Source organism: Tupaia chinensis, unplaced genomic scaffold, assembly GCF_000334495.1.
Source record: "Tupaia chinensis unplaced genomic scaffold, TupChi_1.0 Scaffold000305_1, whole genome shotgun sequence".
Taxonomy (NCBI): domain Eukaryota; kingdom Metazoa; phylum Chordata; class Mammalia; order Scandentia; family Tupaiidae; genus Tupaia; species Tupaia belangeri.
Genome location: NW_006159795.1, coordinates 2,249,908 through 2,269,481, shown reverse-complemented (window position 1 = coordinate 2,269,481; position 19,574 = coordinate 2,249,908). Strand labels below are relative to the sequence as shown.

The window sequence follows — 19,574 nt, the reverse complement described above, 5'->3', positions numbered from 1 at the left end:
TACTTTGAAATTGCTTTAAAAAACATCAATATTTTTTTTTTTTTTTTTTTTGCTATAGGGCATGTATATTCACCAGGGAGGGATGGAGAGAAAGGGAGAGGACAAGCATCCTCCACTGGGAGTGGCCATGCTGCAGTCTCTTCTCCTCTATTTCTTCCTCCTTTTAGGATTTTTTGTTTGTTTGTTTGTTGTAGGGCATGTACACTTGCCAAAGAGAAAGAAAGAGACAGTGAGAGAGAAAGTGAGAAATTTCTCCCTGTGGTGGTGGGGGGGAGATGGCCATGCCACAATCTCTTCTCTTCCATTCTCCTCCCAGGATCTTGGACATACAGGCACATGTGTCTGGCATGACTTTTCAGGCCACCAGGTCTGAGACTTGAACCAAGTGGTCAGCCATGAGGGATCACGGCAGCTTTAACCACCAGGCCAGGAACCTTACCTTATCTATGCTCATTTCTATGGGGTGTGGGAGAATTTTCAAACAATATGTTTTTAGCCATTTTTCATGATTAAAACATAATCCAACCTAAAGTTTCTTTTTTTTTTTTCTTGGAAAGGTTTTTTTTTTTTTTTTTTTTTTTTTTTGTTTTTGTTTTTTGTTTTTGTTTTTGTTTTTTTGCTATACGGCACTTACGCTCGCCATACAGACAGAAAGAGACATAGAGACAGAAAGCGAGAAATCACCCCCCGGGGGGATGGTCACACTGCAATCCCTTCTCCTCCATTCTCCTCTCGGGATCTTGGGCACGCATGCATGCACACATGCCCGGCATGAGTTTTAAGCCACTGGATCCGGGACATGAACCACAGTCGACTACGTGGGAGTACAGCAACATAGCCATTACGCTAACTGCTGTTTCCCCAACCTAGTAAAAGTTTCAATCTCTTGTCCAATTCAAGCAGTCTCTCTCTCTCTCTCTTTTTTTTCCTGGTCCATACAACTTACATGAGTGATTCTAATGGGGCTCTTCTTTAAGATACAGGGTTGAAAGAAGAGGAGACTCTGCCATTACAAACTAATGTGCATGAGGCAGCCTCACGCTCTTTCTTCTTATTACAAGGCAGAGATGGGTGGAGGTGCATGCTGAATGAGTTTTTATAGTAATAATCCTGTGGAAACAGCTCCTTTTACAAGTCCCATGGGGAACTGGCAGTCCCCATAGGGGTGATTCTTAAACTTTGCATTCTTTTTCTTTTTCCTTTTCTTTTGTTTTCTTTTCTTTTCTTTCTTTCTTTCTTTTTTTTTTTTTTTTAAAGATAGATTTTTACTATAGGGCATGTGTGCTCTCTGGAAAGACAGAGACAGAAAGTGAGGACCCCCACCCCCACCCCTGTGGTGGGGGGGATGGCCACACTGCAATTTCTTCTCCATTCTCCTCTTGGTATCTTGGGCATACATGCACACCTGCCAGGTGTGAGGTTTAAGTCACCAGGTCTGGGACTTGAATCATGGTCAACTATGTGAGAGAGTCCAGAGACATAACCCTTATGTCATCTGCTGGTCCCGGCATTATTTTTCTTTTGAGCTTGGCTCTAATTAGTGATCCTGGAAAAACAAGAAAGGCCACATACAATCCCTTACATGCATATATCAACCATGGTCTTCATGATCCAGCCCCTGTCCCCCTCTCTGACATATTCTGCCCTACTCCCCTAGCTCATCTGGCTCTCTTCTGAGCCTCCCTTCGTGGCTTAGATCTTTGCACTTGATATTCCCTCTGCCTGGGACTTTGTTCTCCAGAAGCTTTGTGTGACTTGTTCTCTCTTTCCATTCAGGTCCCAGCTCAGATAAGTCCTCCCCAGCAAGAGCTTCCTTCACTCTTCAACCTAAATTAGCTCCCAAATTCTCTCTTCTGCAACCACCACCACATCACAGTGCTTTATTTTCTGAATATCAGGCACTGCCTCCAGAAATAATGTAGGTCATCCACTCGTTTATAGTTTCCCATGTGCTTTCTCAACTAGACTGCAACTTCTACAAAGTTGGGAAATCTGGTCTTGTGTTATGATGTCCCCAGCAATTTGAAGTCCTCAGGTACTTAAAGAATGAGTGTTTGAGTGAAGAACCTGATTTACTCTTCTAAGCCTTTTAGAGAGGAGCTTATTGTGTTTCATTTTACACATGAAGAACTTTGGAGTCAGACAGGCTGAGTTACTTTGCCCATTGAATGAAACAAAGAGGAGAAATTTGAATCTAAGCAACTAACTCTTAATTCCTAAGGATCTACCGGCTGGATGTGATGTGTAAGTCTTTAAGACCACAGAGAGACTAAAAAGTCCAGGAACCACTTTGGAGTTAGCAACAGCCCACTGCTTCTCACCTTGTGTAGGTCCTTTACTCTTGGAGGTAAACTGTCCCGGATTCTTCGCATTGCCTGGAGGGGAGGCTCATTGAAGTAAGGGGGCTCACCATCAATCATTTCTATCACCATGATTCCAAGAGACCAGATGTCTACCTGTTAGGCACAACCCACTGGTTATGTCAGGCAAGAAGAACATTCTGAAGTGTTGGATGCATCCAAGGAACATAATAGATTTATGTTTATTCATAAGTTAATATGGCATTGGTACCTTTTCAAAATGGACAACAGAGGTTTGTAGGCTGAATTGCTACCATGATTTTGTTAATGGTCTTTTCTTTCTTCCTTCCTTTTTACTCTTTCTTTCTTTCTTTCTTTCTTTCTTTCTTTCTTTCTTTCTTTCTTTCTTTCTTTCTTTCTTTCTTTCTTCTTTCTTTCTCTCTCTCTCTCTCTCTCTCTCTCTCTTTCTTTCTTTCTTTCTTTTTTAAAGAGAGCTTTTTGGTATAGGGCACATGTGCTCACTGGAAAGACAGAAAGGGACAGAAAGCGAGAAATCACCCCCCAAGGGGGAAAGGCCATGCTGCAATCTCTTCTCTATTCTCCTGTTAGAATCTTGGGCATGCATTCACATGCACCTGGTGTGAGTTTAAGCCACCTGGTCTGGGACTCAGACCACAGTTGACTACGTGGGAGTCCAATGACGTAAACATTATGCCATCTGCTGGTCCCAATGGTCTTTGCTTTCTAAAGACAACTTGGTCAAGTTTCCTCCAGCTAGGTATAAATGAATAGCTTATGATCCTGAAGTTCAGATTTTTAATTTTTTTACCCTGTTAACTTTGGTAGTTAACTGCCTATCAGGGCAGATGAAAAAAAAATCAAAAATTTATGTTGTACGAATAGAGAAGAAAGTTGTTTTTAAAACATATGAAACTTAGAAAAGTTTTAGAAATATAATAAGCTATAGAGAGCTACATTGAACACCAAGGAATATATGCTGATATTTTATTAAGCTGATTTTTTTTTCAAAAGAGTATCTTTTTCTTTTTAATCTGCTAGAGAGTGCATATATTTGCCAGAGAGAAAGAGAAGGAAAGCGAGAAAGTACTTGTCCTGGCATGGGGAATGGTGATGCCGCAATCCCTTTCCTTCATTCTTCTCTTGGGATTTTGGGCACACATACACCCATGCTCAGTGTGTTTTCCAAGCTGCTGAGTCCAGAACTCTAACCATGCAGTCAGCCATGTGAGATCCAGATGCCTTACCCACCATACTATCAGCTGTCCCTAATTTGGTTTTTAAAAATAATTCTTTTTTCCCTAATTTGGAGGTTTTCCCTTTACATTTTATCATTTTGAAGGAGCATATATAAAACTGTGCTTTGTAACGCCATTTTTAGGGAACTGGAAACAAATTTAAATCAAAAACAACACCAGAGAGAGAGAGAGAGAGAGAGAGAGCAAGAGAGATGACCAACAATGCTTTCTGAGCAAAGAATAGGAAGTCAGGATGATGAGAAGCAGAACTGTGCTATAAACTCCCAGTTCCGGTCACTTCCCCTTTATGACCTCATTCCACCTCTGAGTTGCTTGCTGCATTACTGTTACGCTTTGCAGTGACCTTCACAGAGTATTCATCTCCCGGGACCAAAGTGAAGACAACAATTGAATATTCACCAAAGGTCAAACAAACAAGAGAAAAAGAACACAGCCTGCCTTCAGTTATGCCAGCATCCTTAGCTCACTGGTCCACTGCCACCTCTTCCCAGGTATCTCCTCCCTTAGCCTCACCATCTGCACCATAGTGTATGCAAGCAACAGTCCCAGCTGAAACGGATGCCTTGGCCTCCCTGTGTACACAGCCTCATGTGTCTCAGATTCCACTTACACTATTCCCACACTGAAGGTCCTCCTAAACCCCTAGTCCCTCATTTTCACGTGTCCAAACTCTACCCCTTAACAGAGTATGAATGACTATTTTTCTTTCAGAGGAACTAGAAACTATGTCATATTTTAAAATATAATATTCATATTTGACTTTTTCTTTCTTTGAGGAAACCTGATGGCTTATTCAAATAGTACTTCTATTTTGGGACTCTTTATGATCTTCAGTCCTTTTTCCTAATCATCATGCCTGCTCATCACTGTGACTCTGACCACTCTGCTTTTTTAATAATTTCTAGAAAGTTTATTTCTCCCATGAGCCAGAGAGAGAGAGAGAGAAAGAGAGAGAGAAAGAGAGAGGCACTGCTGGTGCTGGATGGGTCTTGATTCCATAATCCTAATCAAAGCCAGCCCAGATCACAGGTATATGTGCACATTCCAGGTGTGTACAGAGAGGCCTTTGAATGTGAACCTGAGACCTTCCCATGTGGGCTCAGCATCACAAAGCATTGTGTTAGCTCTGTGCCACCAGTTAGCTCTCCAGCCACTTTCTGAATTGCACTGCCCTGCATGGTGGTGAAGGCAGCTGGATCCCACACGGCCAACTGCCCAGTCAGGTTCTGCACTGGAGGCTTGGAAAATATGCTGGGTGCATGTACGTATGTGCCCCAAATCCTGAAAGTAGTAGTGGAGGAGAAGGGATTGCAGTGTGACCATCCTGCAGGGGAGTGCTTTCTCTCTTTCCTTCTCTCTCTCTGTTTCTCTCCTCCTGCAAGTGCATGTGTCCTCTAGCAAAATTAAAAAGAAAAAAAAAATCACATTGTTTTGCTTTGTGTAACTTCCAGTCAAAGTGGGATCAGAGTTCAAGTGGCTCTCCCTCAGTTCATTGAAAGATCTCAGTTAGCACTCCTTGGGTGGAAATTGTGGTTATTTCCTCAATGGTGGCCAGTCTCCTGCCTAAGCCCTCTCTGTTTCAAGTCTATTGTGATAAAATGTGACTTGAAAAGTCTTCATCCTGTGGTCACCAGCTATTTCAGGACTGCTGCAACCCTGAGCTTGTCCTAACCCCTCCTATACCAACCAATGATGGCTCCCTCTTACCTCTGTCCCATAAGGTAGCCTTGAAATCACCTCGGGTGCCATCCAGTAGGGAGTACCAACTAAGGATTTCCGTTTTGGAACCTCTTTGGAAACTTGAGCACAGAAACCAAAGTCAGATAACTTTATCTGTAGAGAAAAGGAATAAGACAAATGAATAATTAAAAAATTCTGCCTGTTAGACATAGAAATGTAAATAAAGAAAGTTCTAAATTCAGAATGAAATAATCTGATTTATAAGCCTTGGGACTATCAGAGGAGGGATTATCAGATCCTTTTATTGGAAAATCAGTCTATTTTAATGAAAAAACTTCTTGCAGGTTCACCATGGTTGACTTCCAGATGTCTAAATTCCTGCTACTTCTATCTTTTATAAAATTATGGAACCAAAAAATCAAACAAAAACAAGTTACCAATAAGTTAAATCCAAAATAACAAATTCATTAAATATCAAACCTAAAACTTTAACTTACTGTAACAGATGAATGTGCTAATGTAAGTACATTGCTACTCTCAAGGTAAATTTTATACAAACTCCTGTAGTTTAGGTTCTGTTGAGTTCAGTTCATTTAAATTTCTAGGTATCAAGAGATGATTCAAATAACCATTCTCTTTTCTATATTTGAAATGTTGCAAGACCTTCACTGAAATGTAATGCTGAGACATCACTTTAAGTATTGGCTTGGCTTCCCTTTTGCTCTTTGCCCATGACAACTGAAGCTGCAAATGTGAACATCAGTGTAAGTGGAAATATGAGCACAGAAACTGGATGTCAGCACTTAAGGTGTTTGTCAAATGACACACTGTGTGCGTGTGTGTGTGTGTGTGTTATTTACAGTACACTTGGTTATCAGTGCATGCTGCCATGGCTAGACCCCACCTGTCCATCTTATTTTTGATGCACTTTAATTTAAATTGTGGCCATTGGTATACCTCATTCTTAATTTAACATGAAGTAGAATTCCATATTTGTTTAGAGTTTATGTGAAGTTTGTATACAGTGAATGCACACATCTAAGGTTCATCATGTGACAAATGTTGGGACCAGCAGTTATGTCGCTGGACTCCCACATGGCCAACTGCAATTTGAGTCCTGGCTCAAGTTTGGGTAGCTTCAAAATCATGCTGGGCATATGTGCATGTGTGTCCAAGATCCTGGGAGGAGAATGGAGAAGAAGGGATTGAAGGAGCATGGCCGTACCCCCTGGAGTGTGATTTCTCATTTTTCCTCTCACTGTGTTCGACTGTCTCTTTCTCTCTCCTGCAAGCACATGCACCCTGAGGTGAAAAAACCTTTAAAAAAAAAGTTTTGACACATATGTGCACTTTTGTATCTCAAACTTGTATCAAGCTATGGGACATTGTCTTCAATGGGCATGGTTTAGAGGGTTTTCAGGATGTACGAGGTAGTCAGTTACCTTTATAGAGCCATGGCATGAGAAAAGACAATGGTCAAATATAAAATATTGTACACCTGGGGTGATAAAAATTGAAGCATTACTAGAGATTAAAAAAAAAAGACAGGGCCAGTCAATGGTATGGTGGTTAAGGCATCTGAATCCCTCATAACTAGCCATGTGGTTTGAGTTCCTGACTGGGTGACATGAGAAATATACTGGTATGTGTGTGTGCATGTTCAAAATCTCAAAAAGAGAGAGATATGGAGAAGAAGGGATTGTGGCATGGCCGTGTCCCACTGGAGGATAATTTTTTGCTTTCCCTCTCTTTGTTTCTCTCTTTCCAGTGAGTGCATGTACCCTCTGGCAAAAGAAAAGAAAAGAAAAGAGAAGGAAAGAAAAGGAAAAAAAGAAAAGGTCAAGAATAAATCAAAGGAGGGCCAGCTGTTGACATGATGGTTAAGAAGTCTAGATTCCAAATGGTCAACTGTGGTTCTAGTACAGGACTCAGTAACTTGAAAAACACGTGGGGCACAAATATGTGCATGTCCAAAATCCCAAGAGGAGAGTGGAGGAGAAGGGACTGTGGTGTGTCTATTTTCCCTAGGGGAAGTGTTTTCTCACTTTCCCTCTCTCGGCCTCTTGCTCTGCCGCTCTGGCAGGTGCATGCACCCTACAGTGATTTTTAAAAAATGGTCAGAGGATAAGCAGGGAAAAGTGACTTGGAGAAGCCCAGGTGAGAATGGCCAACATTATAAACAAGAGGGAGACAAAACCAGACAAGAACTGAGAGTTGCTGTTACACTTGACAATGAAGGCACCACTGGTAGCCCATGGTTTCAGTCTTGAGATAGTGGGGGAGTAAAATCTGGGTAGTAGTGAGATGAACCTCAGCCAGATTGATTTTCAAGAAATGAAATGTGTTTTAATAGGGATAGAAGTACTGCTGAGAAATGGTTAATAATGGTTAATAATGACTACAATAATTATATTACTCTATAGAGAGGGTTGAATAGTGTCTCCCAGAATTCACATCCATCCAAACCTTAGAATGTGACCCTTTTTTTTTTTTTTTTTCTGGAGAGGCTTTTGCTATAGGGCACGTGTGCTTGCCAGAAAGACAGAGAGAGAGACAGACAGACAGAAAGCAAGAAATCATTCCCCCAGGGGTATGGCCATGTTGCAATCCCTTCTCCTCCATTCTCCTCTCAGGATCTTGGGCACGCACGCACATGTGCCCGAGGTGAGTTTAAGCCATGAAGTTTGGGATTTGAACCATGATTGACTACATGGGAGTCCAGTGACATAGCCATTATGCCAACTGCTGGTCTCAACGCCAAGGTTCCTGAAGAGATCGGAGCAATGGAACCTAGGGTCTTGTTACTAAAGGCATCAGCAACAGGAGGAACAGGAGCAGGATCTCCTGAGAGCTTGTTAGACACGCAGAATTTTAGGCCTCACCCATGACCTACTGAAGTCAGAGTTTCCTTTTTTTTTTTCAAAATTAATTTAACCCAAATGTCTAGTGTTTCCATTTTAACAAGATGTCTCAGCTTGAAATACAGGAGGCTACAGTTCAGCTAAGAAGCAAACAAAAGTAGTAAAAGAGAAAAAAAGAAAAAAGCATTTTACGAAGAAGAGGTGAGGATGAGGGGACATTTGCTTGCATAGGATCTCCCCTTCACTTCAGCATCATGGAAAAAGCCCTTTCAATATTTTCACAGAGCCCAGTCTTCTACTGTGGACCTGAACACATTGCCGTCACCTAAATGGCTTTCCAGACCCTCCGTAGTCGAGTGCCTTTTTAAGCTAATAGCCTCATTCCTCACTGCTTTCTGCACACACTGAAATCATTCCTAGAAAGGGGTCTTCAAAGGTAGGATTTCCAGGATTAAAACCCAGAGAGTTCTGGGCAAATCAGGAAGAGCTGGGTACCCTATGATCTGTTCCTAATTCTGACTTTTTGTACATATTTCTTCTTGCATACTCAATTATTAAGTGTGTGCTAAGGCTCTCATCACATCTCACTTCCCCTGGAATACTTCTCAGAAGCCCATATTAATCTCTCCCATCTTCAAATTCAACAGACATTAGCTCACACTCAATCTTAACTGTTTTCTGATGATAATTTTATCTCACCAGAAATCACTTTCTCCAGGATGGCAGTTCTGCTTTTTAATTGTGAAGGCTTGTTTTTTTTCATAAGAGCTGGGCAAACAGTAGATGCGCAAGGAAGCATATATCATAAGATTGATTTTATTTTATATCGACATATACATAGGTGAGAGTAGATCATGTGATAGAAGACATATGTGAGACTCACGGAGACTCTTTCTGAAACCATTACTGACATACTGGAAACAGCAGTTTCTAGAATCAAATTGGAAAACACATGAAACCAGAGTAGTATTTTCGTAATTATTCCTTTTTTTTTTTTTCCTTTTTTTCCATTTTCTTGTTCATGCTGTCTCTAATTAGTCCCAGGAGGGTGGTGATGTGGTTTAGGGTAGGGGCAGTTCAGATTATTCTGGTTGGAATGCTAGAGGAAGCTGGAGAAGAGGAGAGATGATTTTCTTAATTGCTTTAGTACATTGAGTCAACCTAGAGAACTCAGACCACAGAATTTCTCATGCATTGTGAAAAAGAGAGTCCTGAGGCTCTGAAAACCAGTCTACAATCCTTACTGCCGTGTGGTAACAGAAATCCTCAATACAGAGAAGTGAAAATCCTGTAGTCTGCCCCATTGGGATGATCTACATAAGGAGGGAAGATACCAGTGATCATGTTCATCCTTATGTTACTTCTTATATATCACTTCCTACCACTCCAAGCAGATGGTGGTGGGCGTCAGAATGTCTATGTAACACACATCTCCCACAAACAGGGGAGAAGGGAAGTGCCAGCTGTATCCATATGCAAAGGTAATAGTCAACATAAGTAATGGCCAGATTAATCTATAGTAATCAGAATCTAGACATAAATTCCATCAGAGTTCTAGAAGAGAAAAAAGAGGTAACCCACTTTTATTGTATTTCTTAAAGCTTATTTAATTATGAAAGTGTTTTCAAAAAGTTAGTAGAGAATCTGTATTATTGAAAACACAAAAGAAAACAAAACAAAGCAGGCCAGCCAGTGGCATGGTTAAGATGGGTGGATGCCACATGGCCAACTACATGGTTAGAGTGCTGGACCCCATGGCTTGAATAACACACTGGGTACATGGGTACGTGTGCCCAAAATCCAAAGAGGGGAATGGAGCAGAAGGGATTATGGCATGGCCATCCCCCATAGGGGTTGCTTTCTCACTCCACCCTCTCCTACCTCTCATCTCTCTCTCTGATGAACACACATGGCCTCTGACAAATAAAAAAGAACTAAATTAATTATTTTATGAAAAAAGAAATAAACTATGCATGGATCTAAAGTATTTTTGCACCAAAATAAACTTGTACTTTAATTCCATTTTTCCATGATCTTTTTGAAGTCCCCTCATATTTCATGAGGTAGAGAAAGGGAAACATCCTCTACAGAGTCTCACTCTGATCCTCCACTCAGCCCTCCTAGCCATCTAGGATCACAGGCATATATACTCATGTGCCTGGGGAAGAGAGGTCAACCTGGAAACCAGACCCAGGTTGCTATGACTTCCAGCTCTTCAGAGCATTGCACTACGGCTGTGCTACCTTGGCTGAGCCAATGACTGGTATTTTTAATGAGACAAAGGAAAGGGTGACAGGCAATACTCTTAAGAACTTGAAACAGTTATTATTAATCAGCCAGTATGACAATGCACTATTCTAACAATGGGTATAAACATATTAGTGAAAACTGGCCAAACGTCAGCCTTAGTCAGCCTAACACAGCTTTCATGGACAGAGAGGTTAATAGCATAGGTGGAAATGAGCCTGAGGCATTCCACGGCCTGTGCATGATGCACAGGGGCTGGAAGTTCCTCCAAATCTCCGTGAGCAAAAGGGTAAGTGCCTGGTACCACCTACAGTTGAGCTGAGGAGGCAGCCCACAGCACAGCTTTTCACACTTGAGGAAAGAGCCAGGGGCTGTGAAATCTTGCAGAAGGGTCTGGAACAGGCCAACCACTGGTGTAACCAGTTAGTCCATCTAGGGTGGTCACTATCTAGGGTGCAGGAGAACCTAGGAAGGAACCACATGTGTCTTACCTCCTTTCTCCTCAGTTCCCACAATCATACCTATCCCTTCTCGTAGCCTCCATTTTGAGAAAGAGGGAGGGTGGGAGGTGAGAGGACAGTCAGTGGTGGCTAAATGGGAAAGACTGAGTTTTAAAGGTGCCAAGCAAACCTTATGATAATGTAGAACTTTGATAGACACTGTTAATTAATTCTAGCAGACTGGTTTAATGTGCTTAAATAAAACTGATATTTTTTAAAAAGAATCTAGCCAGTAGACCATTGTGAAGAAGCTTGATTTAGGTTTTGGAAATTGAAACTAAAATGTATGCATGTGTGTGTGAGTGTGTGTGTGTATGTGTGTGCGAGTGTGTATGTGAGTGTGTGTGTGTATGTGTGTGTGTATGCATACATGTGTTTGAGAGTGTGTGTGTGTATGTATATGTGTGTGTATGGCTGTGTTGATTACTTTCAAAACCAGTGTGAGAGACAATAAGCAACCCTATTACACATGTGGTAGAGAGAGAACAATCGTGCCGATACATTTTGTTTGCCTGTACATTTCAGAAATCTGAGTGAGGAGGCTGGTGAATAGTATGAGCATTTTGGTATTGCCAGTTTTAAATTTCAGTATCTCTCATGTGAGTTTCTCTTTCCCGCCCTGAATAAACCTCCAAACCCTCCAAACTTGGCAACCTAATAATTATCTCCCTGACAAAATGTAAGATGGGAAATTGAAACTTGAAGTTAGGACGGTTCTCCTATGGTAGGAGTATAAGTGCTTTGCATGATGTTTTACTCATCCAAGTACATAAAAGAGACAATTTTCTAAAAGAACATAATTGCACACAACATTCGTCCAGATAAATCCGCAAGTCGATAATGAGAACGCAAGTAATGAGTATAATAAAGCACTGTAGGCAGATCTTAAAAGCAAATCACTTGGAGCTGAGCCTGATTCCTACAACTCAACTTGGCTGCTTCAGAACTCACCCTCGTCTTGCTCATGCAGGTAGGCTAAGACAACTGCAGCTACGTTGCCTCCCCTACTCCCCTCAAAGGAGAGAAGATGCAGCTTGTTACAAAAGGACTAGGTAAGGAACTAGAGTTTAGAGCTCAGGTTAAGCTGCTATTTAAACCTAAGCTCCTTTCCATCTGTAATGGGTCCTGTCTAGGAATCAAGAACTCTCAAAAGGATGAATGAGTGGGCAAAGAAAACTATTCACAAGGTAACTTCAGGCACAAAAAATAGAATGTAAACACTTTTGCTCTGTAAACTGCATACATTCTAAAGAATTTTGTGCCTTCTCCAAGTTTTTGGCTAAGGCAAAAAGATGAATTCTTTACTACCTGGCGTTTTGGTACTTCTGAGACAGGAATTAGACCCAATAAGTAGGTAAATAGGGCAGGGATCCCCCCCAAAAGAGTCACAATGACAGGAAATGGACATGCACATATATTAAGATAGTGCAAACTTATAAAATGGAATCACTCTGGCCAAGCTTTTGAAAAGGGTGTTTACTGCTCTCACTGGACATCAAGAATCACCTGACTGCTTGCTCACACAGAAAACTGCTTACAACCAGAGCTTTTCTAGCCTGCTTGATCAAATGCAGCTCATCAGGAAATGCAACCAGACCCTCTTTGTAAAGGACTTCCACTCTTCCCGCCTGGCTCCTTGTGCCAGGAAGGTTGCTATCTTCCCTTTCCTATCCAAATATACACACAGAAATTCACCCCCTGGGATGGGTCATCCTGATTCCCAGTGGGGTAATAAACTAGTTGGGCAGTGCATCCAGATAGGGATACTGCATTCCTTCAAAGACCACCCTGGGCATGCATGATTAGACAGTTAAATTTCTCACCGAGAAAGATACGCAAGCACGGAAAAAAGCTCTGGGAGTGGGAAATTAAATATAAATATAATATATGAGATACTTTCCCCTGCTAAATATTCATTACCAACTCTTAGAACAAATGCAGCACCTAGCCCCATACCCAGTGCAGTTGTCCTTCTCTGGCAGCCGCCCACCTGCATGCTTTTCAGGCATGGGGGTATATTTCCTTCCTATTAGAAATCTTTGCTTTTCTGTTAAAACTTCTCGTTTCCTACTAGACATGTGTTTATGGCTTTCATTCTGGGTCTCAGGACAGATGTCTAATCTTAGAGATCTGGACCTAAGGAACCTGGGATTCTACATCCTGCAGCTCAGCTCTCCATTCCTAGAGCACTCCCTGCAGGCACCTCACTCCCTGCAAGTTCCTTTTGACCAGCACTAAGCTTGTCAAGGAGCTAGAATTTCTCCTCAATGTGATAGCCAGTGTTTCTGCAAGCTGATTTCCTCCTCTCACATGAAGTCAGCTTCTCAGAGACCGAAGAAACTAAAATAAAAACAAGAAGTTTGAACAAAGCCCCTCTCATCCAGGTGAAAACATCTTGCCTCGATGTTTCATCGGAATCCTATTTTCCGGGAACAGCTCCCTGCCTGGGAGCTCTGACCTTTGTTCCTTCTCTTATTAAACTTTCTCCTTCACAATTCCTTCTTTGTGTCCACATCTCTAGTTCTTCCTGAGCGTAAGACAAAAAATCAGGTTCACTGCTGTTCCTGCATTGGGTGTTGGGCCCTTGCATCCCCAACTTCCAGCCTCATAATTTTCCTGCATCACTTCCTCTAAGGCAGTGGTACTCAATGTGTATAGCCTGAGCAGCACATGAAAACTTGTCAGAAATGCAGGCTTCTGTACCCAGTAGACTAGTGATTCTAGAGGCTGGGAAGGGGAGGGAGGAATAGAGAGATAATAGTTAACAGATACAAAATCTCAGGTGGTAAGATGAACAAGTTCTCCTGTTACACAGTACAGTAGGAAAATTACAACAAACAGTGGTTTACTGTATAGCTCAGACTAGCTAAAAAAGGAGTTTTTGAATGTGATGCTCAGGCTACACATGTTGAGTACCACTTCCTCACAGGAAGTGATGCAGAAAAATGACGATGTAGGAAGTTGGGGTGTGTGGGCCCAACACCCAATGCAGGAACAGCAGTGAAGCAGGTTCTTTGTCTTATGGTCACCAAGAATTAGAGGTGACAGAGAGAAGGAAGAGTGAAGGGAAGAGTTTAAGAGACAAATATTTGAGACGACAGATATATTAATTACTTTGATTTGATTTTTAAACATATTCTAGTAATGAAGAAAAATCAAACTTTACTCCATAAAAAAGTATACTTATTATACATCAATTTAAAAATGAAGGCCCTTGGTATAATGGTTACATTGCTGGACTCCCATATATTGACTGTGGTTTGAATCATGGACACGGTGGCTTAAAACTCACACCAGATGTGTGTGTGTATGTGTGTGTGTGTGTGTATGTATGTATCCTAGATCCTGAGAGGAGAATGGAGGAAAAAGGATTGCAGCATGGCCATCCCCCCGGGGGGTGATTTCTTGCTTTCTGTCTCTTTTCCTCCTCTTTCTGTCTCTTCAGCAAGTGCATGTGCCTCATAACAAAAAATCTCTCTGAAAAAAAAAATGAAGGTTCTTGGGTACCACCTAACTTGACTGAACTGGAGTCTCAGAATCTCTGGGGATGGACCCCTGGAAAGCGCTTTAGCAGATTCTGATGTTCAGTAAAGTTAAAGAACTTCTGTTTTTATTTATTTTTTTTGTTTTGTTTCTGTCATAGGGTGCGAATGCTCGCAGGAGAGAGACAGAGAGAGAGAACGTAAGAAATCACCCGCGCACCCCCCCCCCGGGGGATGGCCATGCAGCAATCCCTTCTCTTCCTGTCTCCTCTTGGGGTTTTATGCATGCAGGCACACGTGTCTGGTGCATTTTTAAGCCACTGGGTTTGGGGCTTGAACTATGATCTGCCATGTAGGAATTCACTGCCTTAACCATCATGCCACCCGCTGGCTCCAAAGAACTCCTGTTTTAAGAGAGTCATGAGAGGGTTTCATAGAAGGGGCCAGATTAATGATGGTGCCTCCAGTTCTGCTTAAGGTCCACTTCTTCAGCTGCCAAACCCAAGGGGAGAGGGAGGACACCAGGGAAGCCAAACTAGCATAGCATAAAGATCTTAGTCAATCTCTTGCTATGAGGTGTACAGCAGTATTAAAGGAGAGCTGAGATGTGGATTTCCTGACTTTTTACAACATGATTCTTGCATTAGGAAATATTTACCTTTGTGGTGTAGAAGGGAAGGGAGGAGGGATAGAAGTCTGAGTGTATCTCAGAGAGCTATTGGAGCAAAATAAATTTTGGCAAGTTATTTGCATGCCTGAGTCTCTTTAAGAATAGCATTGGAGAGATAATCTTTTTTTTTTTTTTTTGGAGAGGTTTTTGCTATAGGGCACGTGTGCTCACCAGACAGACAGAGAGAGAGAGAGACAGAAAGCAAGAAATCACCCCCCAGTGAGGATGGCCATGCCGCAATCCCTTCTCCTTCATTCTCCTCTTGAGATCTTGGGCATGCATGCACACGTGCCCGGCGTGAGTTTAAGCCACCGGGTCTGGGACTTGAACCATGGTCGACTACATGGGAGTCCAGTGACATAGCCATTACGCTAACTGCTGGTCCCTCGAGAGATAATCTTCAGTTCTTCTTCTAATTGTAAAATTCTAGAAATTTGAGAAGCAACAAAACTCCAAACCCTAAGGGAGACTGGCAAATGTTATTAATGAATTATGTGGGCTAGGTGGAGACAATGGAATTCTAGGGACACACTTGCCCCTGGTAGAGATCCTGGATTGCAGCTGACTGTCAGGGGTGAGGAAAAGAGGGGGAGAAATTATAATGATTCTTAGACTGCTAGTCTATGGTTATTTACTTATCCTTTACCTCACATCAAATTCTGTAGGAGAAAGAGCACAAAGTACATTGTCTTTCAGCACCATGTTAGTTTGAGATCCCCTAGAAGCATAGACCAAGGCAAGGACTCAGTGAAAGGCATTTGTTTGGAAGATATAGGAAACACTAACAGTGAAATGGGGGAATATGGACCAGGAAGAGAAGTCAGCCAATCAGGAATTAGGTCATTTAAGTTACTATTGGGGGCATCTAGAGCTTAATCCTCTGAAGAAATTTGTGAGACTGGTAGGATAAGTGCCTCATAGCTATTCTATCCAAGGGTGAGAGAGCTGGGGTATTTATACACCAACGGCCAACACTTGTTTCAGGCCTACTTCTGGGGAGGTTAAATTAAGTCCTTGAAATTTTTATCTTTGCTTATACTGCAAGAGCAGACTTTAGCAGCCACAGAAACTTCTTAGGCAAAGAGATGCAGGTGGTGGCTTTTGGAGATGGGAATAGTGATCAAGGAAACATGTAGTTCCATGGAAATCTGGGTGGACCCCCATGGTGCTCCTCACTCTCTTTATTACCATTTCTATCACTGTCATGTGTGAATTCAAGTACAATGTTGCCAGATACCTGGGTTTTTGAGGGAAGAAAGGATTCTAAAATTTTATATGAATTCTACCCCAATTTTTTAAAGAGAGATTTTCTCTATAGGGCATGTGCACTTGCTGGAGAGACAGAGAGACAGAGAGACAGAAAGCAAGAAATCTCCTCCTCCACCTCGCAGTGTGGGGATGGACACATTGCAATCCCTTTTCCTCCATTCTCCTCTTGGGATTTTGGGAATGCACACACACATGCCCAACATGAATTTCAAGTTGCCAGGTTCAGAACTTGAACTGTGGTCAACTACCTAGGAGTCCAGTGACGTTTGTGAGAGTCCAGTGATGTAACCATTACACCATCTGGTGGTCCCAAATTCTCCCAAGTTTTAATGTGTGGCAATCAAAAAAGGGCATGCATTAGAGATCATCAATACTACTCTGTGTGTGTCCTTTCTAAAAAACTCACCAGGTTCAGTAATATATCATGGGTTTGAACTCCAATCTAGCTAAGGAATTAGATAAAAGTCAGTCACTTGTTCCCCTTAAGTATCAATTCTTAAGTGCAAGTCCCAGGTAAGCAAAGATCATGATGATTATGCTCAATGCTTAATTACGAGGGTAGAAGGAATTGCCCTTGACCAAGCATCTACCTTGTATCTGGTGTACTTCTTAGGGTTTTATACCCGTTATATCATTAATTCTTGAGCTACTCAAAAGGATTCCATTTTTTCCCTCTTTCAAACCTCAGATACTACACTCCTGCTTACTGCAAGTTACTCATTAGATATTATTTATAGTGTGGATAATTAATGAAGTATTTACTTTTAGTTGGCAGAAAACAATTCACTTCTAGTCTTTTAAGAGGCGAGAAAGGATTCATTCTTTTCCATCTTTGTCATTTTTCTTTTTATTTGGAATGATGATGAATTTGCATGAAGCTGCAAAGGAATATGCACTCAGCTTGCCTTCATGTTAGCATCTTACATCCTACAGTACAATCTCAACAGCAAGAGATTGATATTGGTACAATCTACAGTGCTCATTCAGATTTCATCAGTTATACATGAACTCATTTTTGTGTGTAGAATGTGTATGTGTGTATTCTGAACTGTTATCACATACGTTGCCTTATATAACCATCACCACAATCAACCATTTCTACCATCACCCAAAGAAGATCTCCTTATAGCCACTTCTACCTTCACCAATCCCTAACCTAATGGCAACCACTCATCTGCTCTGTATATACATAATTGTGTTATCTCACAAATGTTATATATATGGAATCATGTAATATATATCTTTCAGAGATTTTTTTATTCACTCCTCATAATTTCCTTGAAGTTCATCCAAGTTTTTTTTTTTTTTTGGAGAGGTTTTCGCTACAGGGCACGTGTGCTTGCCAGAAAGACAGAGAGAGACATAGAGACAGAAAGCGAGAAATCACCCCCAAGGAGGGATGGTCACGCCGCAATCCCTTTTCCTCCATTCTCCTCTCGGGATCTTGGGCACGCACGCACACACGCCCGGCATGAGTTTTAAGCCACTGGGTCCGGGACTTGAACTGCGGTCGACTGTGTGGGAATCCAGCGACATAGCCATTACGCTAACTGCTGGTTCCCCCAAGTTTTTTTATATGTCATTTTTTCCCTCCTTTTTATTGCTGAGCAGCAGTCCATGGTAGGGATGTACCATGGCTTGTTTAACCATTCACCTTTTGAAGACCATTTGAATAGTTCCCAGTTTGGGGCTCCTATGCATAAAAAAAAGCTAAAAACATTTGTGTGCAAGTTTCTGTGTGAAAATAAGTTTCCATTTCTCTGGGATAAATGTCCAAGAGTGCAATTGTTGGGCATACAGTAAGTTCATTTTTAGTTTTGAAAGGAACTGTCAAACTATTTTTCAGAGTGGCTGTACTACTTTATGTTCCTTACAGAAGTGTGTGAATGAATGGTATGATCACTGTTTCCTTTTTAACCTTTCTTATCAGTATATTGTGCTATCTCATTATAGTTTCAATTGGCATTTCTCTAATGGGAGATATTGAATTATCTCCCAACAGAAAGAGAACCCATTACATCTTGTGTGACAGACACTGTTTTCCAAAAATTCCAGTAAGATACCATATATCCCATGAGCAAGTCTTATAAGATGATTTAATTCTTCTTCCACTGAAGACAATTGAATTTTGAAAGGCTATGACTATACTAGAAGAGACACTGTGGACTCCCAAGACTTGGTCATAAGAATACTTTGCATTTCCACCTTATTTCCTTTGGACATATTCTTGGAACCCAGCTACCATGAAATGAGGAAGCCCAAGACACATGGAAAGGCTATGTTGTAGATTCTCAGACTGACAGCTCCAGCTGGCCTCCCAATCAACAGTCAAGATTAAACCTGATGTGAGTAAGAAAAACTTCTAGATGACTCCAGCTCCAGGCATCATCTAACCATAAGTCAGAGCAGGACTGCCTCACTGAGCCCATAAAACCCCCAGAGCCATGTGAGACAATGCTAAAGTGATTTAAAATCCTAGATGCTGAGATGCTTTGTTATAATAGCAAGCGGTAATTGAAAAAGTCTTCTCCACTATGCCCTAATAGATTGTTGAAATGTATTCTTAGCTTTTTCTTAGTAGTCATACTTCATCTCTATTTTCTTTCTGTAAAAACAGTTACCCTTCTCTATAGAAACTGGGGAAGCCGACTGAAGTCAATATGATGTGCTGTTCTGAAGTATGAAAGACAAACTTTGGGCAACATGGCCAAGAGGCACAAGATCCACTCAACATGTCGTGTCACTGACAGCCACAGGGTCCAATGCCTTACAGATCTCAGTTGCAATGGTACCATTTCAGAAGGAATAGTAATGGATGGGACGACTCCAACAGAGTCCCATCCATTACTCTCTGTTCTCCTTACTCTGCCTAGATTTAAGAAAACTTAGCCCTATTTGCCACTCACCTGATGGTGATTTTGTTTGTTTATCTGCTTTTGTATTATTACACTTCTGTCCTTCAAATAAGCTTAATAAAATAAGTGATTTTCACTAGTTGATCCTTAGTACCTAGAAGCACTCCTGGAAGTAGTATGAATGAGTGAATAAACCAACAATATGCCTGCCCTGTGAGCTCTTTGCTGGGTACATGAAGGTGTAAGAGACAAAAGATCTTGTCCTCTAAATGACAGTTGAATTATTTAATTATCTTGCACACTGAGAGGAGTAAAGATCTTTAAGTAAATTGATTAAATAATGACTTATTATCTTAGTTTCTTGTGTGATTTTGACATCGGTATGTATTTACAGAAGGAAGCCTAACATTATAAATAAACAGAAATAGGGAAA

General features: G+C 41.4%; 1 protein-coding gene across 1 annotated transcript in view; it reads right to left on the bottom strand.

Moving 5' to 3' along the window:
• Window positions 1–19,574, bottom strand: part of PAK5 (p21 (RAC1) activated kinase 5) — a 206,137-nt gene that overhangs the window by 3,282 nt on the left and 183,281 nt on the right. The window contains exons 7-8 of the mRNA XM_027772827.1: window positions 5,285–5,410; window positions 2,322–2,456 (exon numbers count right to left, since the gene is read on the bottom strand). Of these exons, the coding sequence (XP_027628628.1) occupies window positions 2,322–2,456; window positions 5,285–5,410 (261 nt within the window). The remainder of the gene's footprint in view (window positions 1–2,321; window positions 2,457–5,284; window positions 5,411–19,574) is intronic.